Here is a 10,234-nt window from a genome sequence, read left to right as displayed (position 1 = left end):
CCTCCTATCCATGTCTGCCTCTGGCCTCTTGGCTGTTGGCCTTCTTCTTTCCTCCCTCATCTTTTTATTCAGGAACCTGCATGCTTTTAGTTCACACCTCGAGGAAGGGCTCAAGGCAGAAATGCTGGTTATATATCTTTGCCTCTACGGGAACTGTTGAGCTTCTCCAGCACCTTTGTGTATGAACTACGTGATAGTATCTGCAGACATTCTTGTTTCACCACATCCTCTTGAACTTGTTTTTGTACTCTTTCCAGCTTAATGACACCCTTCCTAGAGTTTGGCACCCAGAATTGTACACAACACTCCAAGCGTGATCCCACCAGCTATAACGTGATATCTCATCTCTTGCACTGATGAATGCAAGCCTGCCAAATACCTTCTTCACCACTCTGTCTACCTATTTTATCACTTTAAGAGAACAATTTACCTTTACCACTAGGTATCTTTGTTCTGCATCATTCTCCAATCCCCTGACATTTACTGTGTTAAGTCCTGCCATATTTTAACTTACTCATGTAAAAGTTGAGTCTTTTAGTCCATTTTTTAATGTTGAATTTATGGGGTCAACTATTACATGGATACTACTTTTGACCGTTGTAACTCCCTGCGCCATTCGAGGTGTCGATGTTTTGATGGGTGGGTAGGTAGCCAGGACTGGGTGCTTAGTGCAAGTATGAGGTGTCGGCTGCTCTGATGGGCGGGCATGCAAGAGCCCAGACAAAATCGGGAGCTCTGATGGGCGGGAAGCTGGAGCCTAGGTGAGAGTTGGCGGTCAAGGTATCCAAAATTCCGATGGGTGGGAGGATGGGGCCAAAAATAGCAGGGGGGGGGGGGTCGACTTTTACACACGATATATGGAAAATACCAGATTTTTGGGCAAAAAATAGGGGAGTTGACTTTTACACTGTATTGCCTATTACACCCATAAATACGGTAACAAATGTAACACTTCACATTTGTCTGAATTAAACTCTATCTTCTGTTTCTTGTCCCACCTTTCCAGGTGATCTTAATCCTGTTGTAATCTTAGACAACTTTCTTCACTATCCACTGTATCACCAATTTTGGGTCCATTCCACAAACTTACAAACGATGCCATCGGTACTCTCATTCAAGTTGTTAATAGAAACAAAAATAACAAGGGATCCAGCACACATCACACTACTGGTCAAATGTCTCCAATTTGAAAGGTAACCCTCCTCTGCTATGCATAAACTGCTACCATCAAGTCAATTTTGTATCCAAGTGGCCAACTTACCCTGGATCCCTTGTGATCTAACCTTCCAGACCAGCTGTCTATCATTGGATTGATGAATAGTTTCATTAATCCACTTAAACATAAATGTGAAAACTATTTACATCCATTTCATTAAACATACATCTAAAATGCATGGATACATACAGCACTCTCTTAGCATCTGTGATCAAGTCTCAAAGGTGATCAAATCCTTACCCTATCAATGACATCAGAATCATAAATTGTCCTGAGTAGATTTCATTGCACTGGATATATCTGCACCTCCTTCAGAATTCTGTAATCTTCCCACAGCTGTATACAGATTTGCTCTCTGCTAGAGGTATGTTTGCCCTAATTTTCACATTCGATGTACTGAATGTGGATGTAGATAAAGCATGGGGAGATCTCATACATCAAAAGATGGAATGCTGCAAAGTTTTCCAAGGATTTTTAATCTTGAAGAGGATAGCACCCATTCATGTTGTTTGCCTCAGTATTGCTTGAGCTGCAGTTTTCTGCTGTCCAGCGGGAGCCTTTTAATCATGAACACTCCCATGAGCTATTGCTATCTTGATAGATAGATAGATAGTACAGGTATTCCAATGGTTGTTCTAGAGTCTGAGGCTTATGGTTTTGAGCTTCATCCCAGTGATTTGAAAAAATAACCTCGAGTGTTCCCAGAAACTATGAGGAAAAAGCTCCACTGTGAAACACAAAAGTCTACAGACTCTGTGATTGTAGTAAAAGCACTCAGAAATGCTGGAGGAACTCAGGCAGCGTCCACGGGAGGTACAGCTATTGTACCAACGTTTGTGCCCTGAATCCTTTTTCAAGGTATAAGCAAAAATCAGGAAGACATCTGAATAAAGACCGAAGAGTGGCAGGGGGTGGAGTCCAGACCAACAGCCAAAATGTGTAAATTAGATATGATGAAAGGTGAGAATTGATTTAGGCTCTGTTAAAGGAGACAGAGGGAAAAGGGAAGAGAGAGAGAAAGAGGTGCGGGGGGGAGGGGGAGGGGGAGAGAGAGAGAGAGAGAGAGAGAGAGAGAGAGAGAGAGAGAGAGAGAGAGAGAGAGAGAGAGAGGTGCAAAGCTGGGGGAAAGGTGACGGGGGAAGAAGAGGAGGGGGTGGGGTTTTTCAGAAGCCAGAGATTAATGTTAATGCCATCCAGCTGGAGGATGCCCAGGCAGAAGATGAGGTGTTTTTCCAATTTGTGGGTGATCTCAGTCTGGCAGTACATGAGACCATGGACAGACATGTCAGAAAGGGAATGGGATGGGGAACTGTAATAGGGGTCCACTGGAAGATCCACACTATTGTGGCAGACAGAGCCAGGATGCACAAGTAGGTCAATGATGCTATCCTTCTTCTGAATTGTTAAATTGATGCACCAAAAAATGTAAAAGATCCTCTGGCACAAATTAATGAGGAAGATGGGAGAAATCCTGGTCAATTTTATCCTATGAACAATATCCACAGGATAGATTAACTAGTTATTTATTTTATTGTGCATAAATCTGGCTACTTAACATCCTGTATTAAATGTTATCTATACTTTGAAATCTATGAAATGCATTGAGGAAGCCTGGGATCAAAGTAGGTCCTTTATATCTTCAATATTTATTAACATTTAAATGATGAATGCAAAGTTAAAAACAGAAGACTCACAATTTGATTTGATGCATAGCATCATTGCAGTGACTGTCTTTATTAGACTTGATAGACCCATGGTGAAGTCATTAACTTTTCCTGTAAAAGAGAATTTTTTACACAAACTTAGTGACAACAAAAAAAGAGATATATAAACTATGAAGTTAGAGATTTTTAAAAGCTAGAAGCAGCTATTTAATTAAGAAAGATTCATTGTTTTGGGTTTTCAAGCTGATTTTGAACATGCTTCAGATGTTTCATTATTCCTCTTTCCAGTTAGTAGAAGAATTCTTCGAATGCACAAATGATCATGAATAGTGTCAAAATTATGCCAATTATATAACAAGCTGTGTGGCTAGGGTTGTGTTTGTTACAAGCAGAGTATTATTATCTGGCTGCTATTGTTTGATAGTAGGTAGGAGGAGGATGGGCTGCACAGTTAATGCAGCAGGATACTATTACAGCACTAGCGATCCAGCTATGAATATGGCACTGTCTGTAAGGAGTTTGTACTCCCTGTATCTGTGCGTTTTCCCCAGGTGCTCCAGTTTCCTCCCATCCTCCAAAATGTACTGGGTTGTTGGTTAAATTGGGTAAAATTGGGCAGCATGGATTTAAATGGCCAGAATCGGCTTCTACCATGCTGTAAATATTTTTTTAAAAATCAATAACAAAAATATGGCATTGAAATACAAGCACTTGCAGATGCTGAAACTTTCAGCAAAGAAGGAAAAGTTGGAGAAACTCAGCAGTCAGGGTGAGAAGTGGACAGTCAACATTGCAAGTCAGGGGACTTCTTTGAAAAATGTATCATTACATTACAATGTATCATCATATTGTTCCAAAATAAAAATGCCTAATTGTAGATACCATAAATCTGAAATGAATTAAAGCATATAGGAAGTGTAATGCAGCCAACTAGCATCTGTACAAGGAAAAACACAAGGGGATTTAAGCAGACATTTTAATAAGATTGGAAAAATACAAACTAAAATAGAAGTTGAAATGAAATGGGAGGAGAATCAGCTGACCTTTTAGTCTCAGGTAGGAGTTCTTTAAGTTTCCTACAAATTGCTGTATACGTAAATGGCAGTTAAATGAAGTACAGCTCAATAATTATATTCTCTTGGTGAAGATTAGTGAAGACAAATGAGACCACGTCTGAAAGGTGGAGTCACCAGAGAAACTAGCCTATCGAGAGCAACAAGGATTGAGTCCTACTGAGAGGCAAAATGGGAAGGGGCATAATATTGTGGTGTCTTTGTCATAGGTATCTGTTCCTCGTGTTTTTATTGTTCTTTGTTTTAGGAGAAAACTATTATTTGTAGAAGTGTGATTATGAAAGAAGAGATAGCCATTTGTTTTTGAATAGTTTAATATATTCGAAAAGATGTTAGAAATGTAACTACCTGCTAGCCCAACCATTCTTTTTTGAATATTTTATTTAAAAAATAAACAACCATGATTACACCAGTAATATAATAATACAAATTTAACAATATTTAAAAAAAAACAAAAAAAGAAAATAACCCTTCTATCCACCCTAACCTCTACAATAATTCACCCCCCTCCACCCTATGTACCCCAATTAACCCTAAAAAAGTAAGGAAAAAAAGAGGTAAAAACCAAAACAAGAATTAATACATCTTGGAATAAGGAAACCCGACTACATCCTGATCAAAATCTTCAAATTTTCCAATTAAAATAATCCAAATATGGGCTCCAAACCTTGCCAAGAATATAGTTTTTAACTCTCAAATTATACATGATCTTTTCCAATGGAATACAAGATGTTAGGCCAACCATTTTTCATGGAGGAGAAAAAAGTCTTCATTGTTATTAGATTAGGGAAGTGTTCAGGATGGGCAGGTTGCCAGAATGGATGTCTACCAGTGTGATAGATTATGTTGTTATTTTATATTATTTATAGATATGTTTTTGGGAGATAAATAATTTTTTTATTTTAGGTAGGTCACAAACAGATGCAAACAATTCAAAACAGATCTCATTTAAAATGCAAGAGCTTGGCTCAAGCCAGACAGTCCAGACTCTTAGTGCATTTGCAAAAACTTTGAAGAATGCCTATAGAGACTTCACAAGTAGGTGACAATTGGACATGCTGTGGAGTAACTGATTATTGTTTTGGAAAGCAACAGATGAACGGACTCAGAAGATTAGGTCCGGTGATGCAGTCTGTCTGAGTACAGTTTGCTATTCTAAAAGGGTCATGTGGTTTTCTCTGAGAAAGAGAGAGAGAGAATTCAGTTCTACATTTCAGCAGCAGCTGGCAAGCTTGTGGAAAAACCCCATTTTGAAGATGGGTTGTGAGATCTTAGTTCAGCCTAGTCAAAGCACTTGTGGTCCATACAAGAGGAAATGGCTGGCTGTATAATGAGATAAGGGAAACAGAAAAGGAACACTATAGTGACCTGAAAAACCTGATGGGGCAAGTTTCTTTGCAAGATACTGATGTGGCTGATCAGAAGGAATCAGTTTGTGTCCAATAACAGCAAATCTCTCTCTGAAAACTGACAAAAATCTTTCTAAGCAGTAACCATTTATCTTTCAAGCATTAAATTCTGTGTGCAGTATAGGAATTGCCTGATACCAGGGAACTTAGAGGAATGAGAAGTGAGATTGGACTGTGAATCAAAGAACTTTTCTGAACTTATACAAATATTACATACATGTGCACTTAAAATTCGAAGGCAGTTAAGTTAATAGTAATCAGTTAAAGTTTGATCCTGTTTTTATTTATAATAAAATTAAAAGAAACTTTTGTTTAAGCATCCATTTGTCTTGGTGAATTTCCATTGCTGCTGGGTTTTGGGGTCTTCTGGGCCCATCACACCAGGTAAAATTTGCATTAAAAACTGCATTTATCCTCATGTTACAAAAACTATGGGTTTTACAATGTAATTTACAAACATTACCAAACAAAAATGTGCTATTGAATAGTGTCAAAATATTTACTTCAATCTGTAATGGAATTTGGGGTATTTATATTTGTTCTTCAGTTAAACAACTGTTGGGTTTGGATGGAGCTTTTAGCCATTGAGAGTTTGTATAGAATAATCTGAGATGTTGAAAACATGATTGTAGCTCAGCACCATAGGGGCTGTGCAAGAAAAGTGGTGGGCAATATTACAGGGATAGAAGAATGGTTGGGCTAGCAGGCAGTTTTTCTAACATCTTTTGGAATATATTAAACAATTCAAATGCAAATGTTTATCCCTACTTTCACAATCAGACTTCCTCAGATAATAGTTTTCTCCTATATTGTTCTTAGAATGTGAAAAGAGCCATTTAGGTAATCAAATCTGTTCCTGTAAACTTTGCTTTTGCCTTTCAAAGTGCAAGAAAAATTGTTTTCATTTTGATTCATTCTCCACTAGAGAAATTCTTAGAATATCTTGTTTTGAAAGATATCTTGTTGTTAGCATTCATAAATCATTACGGCAGACCATAAACCTTGCAAGTTTCTTAAGTTGATAAAATCAATAACTAATTCATTTGTTGGCAACCACATTATGCTAGCAGTGCAGTTATCTATTAGTTAGAACTTACTGAGCCCATGTAAACACCCACTTTATTAAGTAGAATCTTATCATTCATGATCAGATAAGATGATAATCCATGAAATAAGTGAATGAAATTCCAAACTTTTACGTTATCACCAGAGGATGTTTATCTAGCAATGGATCAAACTACACAACTGAAGAAAGTACAGGAGCAGGGGCAGATAAATATGGAGATGAATAACAGAAAAATAAATCTTAATGTATGAAGTAAGTTCATAGACGTGAAATAACAGGAATAGATAAATTACATTATCTGTACCATGTTGAAACACAAATTATATCCAAGAAATATTTTTTATAATATAAAGCATATTTCAACCCCATTTCTTTTTTAAAACAATCCAATGCTGAAACACAGGAACAGAATACAATAGCTGCTGAAGATTCCTGATCCAACACAGCATTATAATGCTTTTTTTTATATAGGGTTTGGGAAAGCAACCTGACAAAACAGACCACAACCTAATAACATTGGATGCAGTCAGCAAGCTGATTTCTTACTCAATGTCTGTGAGTAATAAAATATCTCACACAGAATAGCATTGATTCGATGCTGCAGTTGGTGAGGTGGAAAACAAGGCAAATCCATGGGCACTCAGTGAATCTGAAGGGACTCTCTTTTGCTTCTCTTCCTCATACTGTAAGGAATGCCAGACAATGCAAATGGAAAATCTTGGTTTGCCTTATTTCATGTGAAATTGCATTTTCTTTTTTATTACACAACAATAAAATAATCTTGAATCTTGAATTATTACAGGGAACAAGCCAGAATTTGTAGGCTGGAAAGCCAAATGGGCACCATTAATAATCCCTGCAGCATGGATGATTAGCATTTCTGAGACAACAATTTGCCAGATCATGTTTTCCATGCTATCTTATGAAGCTGAAACCTGCTCCCATATTTGTGATACTAGAATATTGGAGATGATATTCATACTCATCCAATAAACCTTGCATTACTCTAATACGTACTATTATTGGCTCCTTTTAAAATAAAACATTCTGAATAAATCATAACTCACTTTTGAGATGGCTCGAACGGTAGTCTTTATACAACTTTCCATTTTCTGTATGGTAATGAATTTATCATTATTATCTGAACTTGGACAAAGAGGACAAAGGACTCTTTAGACTGCAGGTTCAAGGGCTCTGTACAAAATACTGGTCGACCATTAGGCATTCAACAGCATTTAAACCAAATTTTCAGTCCATCTCAGATGTTTCAGCTGGTGCCAGGTAAATATTGTGCTGAAGCTGAGGCTTGTCATTGTAAGAATGGTTCATAAAATACATATCGTTCTGCTGTACTGTGCTGGGCACAATTTGGCAAAAAGGGAAAAGTGATTGATTCATCTGCACTTATCCCAGGATGACATTTGAAAAATTCACTGCCACCTCACTCCATCTACCGATTTTATTGAATTTGGACCACCACGTCTTTCAAAGCTTATTGAGGGAACTATCAAGTGAGACCTCTTCAGTGAGACACTTCTAACAAAGAATCTGCAGTGGTTCTCTTCACACCAACCCCTATCACTCCATACACATGGCCTGAGTATTTCCAACATTTTCAGTTTCAATTCTAAATTCCATGGCTGTGGTATTCCCTCACCTTTTTAATGTACTTTTTGGAATGACAAATGCTGATGTTCCGGTGCAAGCTGTCCACAACAAAATGTTGCCAATTGGCAAACTCTACCATGTATGTATAATACTTACAGACACATTGATGCTTGGGACAGTCACCACTTGGTTTCCATGGGAAAAGGCTACAATATAAGCACATCCCACCACTGCACACTGGGTGGCTGCAGCCAGTGTAAAAATCTCTTGGATTTAACACTCATAGAACATATTTCAAAATAGATTTTGTCATCGTCTTATACCAAATAATCTTGTTAAATAATTAAACAATATGTCTGGCACTGTGAATGGCAACATGTGAATGTCCAGAATAATACATTTGCAAATTTCATGAATAATGTAATTGTTGGATAAAAAAATTCACTTCTGTTTTAAAAGTTATGCTTTCTGCTTCCACTACTGGTTATGGTATGGTGTTAATGATGGGCAATACATTTAGGGCTTCCCTGTGATTTTCACATTTCAAAAATTATTATATAAAAACATATGTCCCAAAAACCTCAATATTACAAAAAAATTACCCTTAACCTTTCTCTTTGTCAATGTTCTTAAATTTATGCCATAAAGTAATCCTCTTCCAACAGAAATAGTTCATCTTTAATTTATTACAGAATGAAACATTTATTTAACATATATCCTCATTTACCAGAACTCTCAAGAACAAAACTATTTAAAAGTTACATATGCTTTTAGTTTACAAAAATGATTATTTGGTGTTTGCACTTGATTACTCAAAGAATTAACTAAACAATATTCATTTGACTTTACCTTATTTCCCATTAATGTGCTTTTCTTTCCACTAATTGCAATGTAGACCTTCCTGATCTGTGTATTTTGCAGTAGTCTTTGGATGTGCTTCTCTTCTCAACACAAAACTTTTATTTTCACACAGATTCTGGTAAAACTGCTGAATGTGAACCTGTGCTGACACTAATTTCAGTTCAGTACAATACTTTCCATTTGAGTACGGACTGGATCACATGACTCATTGGAAAAACCCCGTCAGGTCACTGAATTATGTCGTCTTGCTCTTGTTGATAACGTTTCCAACATGTGCCATATTTTCCTTGTTTTTTTTTGTAAAGCAAAATCAGAATGACTGAAACTTTGATTTATGCATATAATCCTGAGACTTCAAAAAGATTTTTTTCACTGTTCAAATGAAATTGAGCAACTTAACAGATATATGACAGTACTTCATTTTGAGGAGAAGGAAGGTTTTTTTTGGAATCTAAGTGAATAAGTGAAAAAAAAAACATGCTGTAACACAAAAATGAAAAGCTTTTTAACTTTTTATCTATTTCCTGTTCAAATGCATTATATGTGCAATACAAAAATCTATATTTTATGTTAGTAAAGGAACTAGAATTTTAAAAAGACATTAATAAAGAAAATATTTTAATTTAAACCAATGGACTCTATATAGTTAAATGATTTACACGTATAGATGATATCTTTCCATTCAAGACAATTTGACCCACTTTGCTCTGAAAACTACTTATTTTTAAAAAAAAGCTTTAATTCTAATAGACATCAAGGTCACAAAAATATGCAAAGGAAATGAACCTTGTAGAATGGGGTCGGCAGGATTTTTAAAAAAAACATTGGAGAATACACGGAGGGAGGTCTGTGCCCAAGATTTCAGCTCTCATACTTAGCTGACCAGACTTTGAAGGTTGTAGAGTCTAGGAGACCAGTGGACTGGAGCAGGGAACTAAAGCAAAACAATCCCAAGGAGAAAGAGCCTAGGAGAGGACCCTACAGGGTAGGAGACCATAGCAACAGACCAGCGACGGGGTTTAACTCCAGGCTGTGGTCTGCTAGAGACTGGCTTGTAAGAACCACATATTGGAATCAAAATTTGTAAGGGTACCAAAGGCGAGCAGGGCTCCAAAGGGGGGCCTTGGTTGCTAACAGTTTCATATTGGGGATTTGGAACCAAGGGCCAAGGAAGGTGTCTTGAATGTCTGGAGCTCAGATTCACCACTAGATCAGACAGGATGCTGTGCAGCTCCAGAGGCTACAGAAGCACAAGAGGTGGTAAAATTAAAGCAGGTGGTGGGATCTACAGAGACAGAATGTCTCTGAAGAGATTCTTGTTTGCTTTTCTTTCTCTT

The 10,234-nt window shown here is 37.1% G+C and overlaps 1 protein-coding gene across 4 annotated transcripts in view; it reads right to left on the bottom strand.

The window, feature by feature from the left end:
- LOC138762747 (interleukin-12 receptor subunit beta-2-like) overlaps window positions 1-9,022 on the bottom strand; it is a 107,351-nt gene extending 98,329 nt beyond the window's left edge. For all 4 annotated transcript variants that reach the window (XM_069936321.1, XM_069936322.1, XM_069936325.1 and 1 more), the window contains exons 1-2: window positions 8,886-9,022; window positions 2,911-2,991 (exon numbers count right to left, since the gene is read on the bottom strand). In XM_069936321.1, coding sequence (XP_069792422.1) covers window positions 2,911-2,971 — 61 coding nt within the window. In that variant the 5' untranslated portion in view covers window positions 2,972-2,991; window positions 8,886-9,022. The remainder of the gene's footprint in view (window positions 1-2,910; window positions 2,992-8,885) is intronic.
- Between the last annotated feature and the right edge of the window lie 1,212 nt (window positions 9,023-10,234).

This window comes from Narcine bancroftii, chromosome 5 (genome assembly GCF_036971445.1).
Source record: "Narcine bancroftii isolate sNarBan1 chromosome 5, sNarBan1.hap1, whole genome shotgun sequence".
NCBI lineage: Eukaryota > Metazoa > Chordata > Chondrichthyes > Torpediniformes > Narcinidae > Narcine > Narcine bancroftii.
Note: the sequence above shows the minus strand (reverse complement) of the source record. Positions and strands in the feature narration are given on the sequence as shown.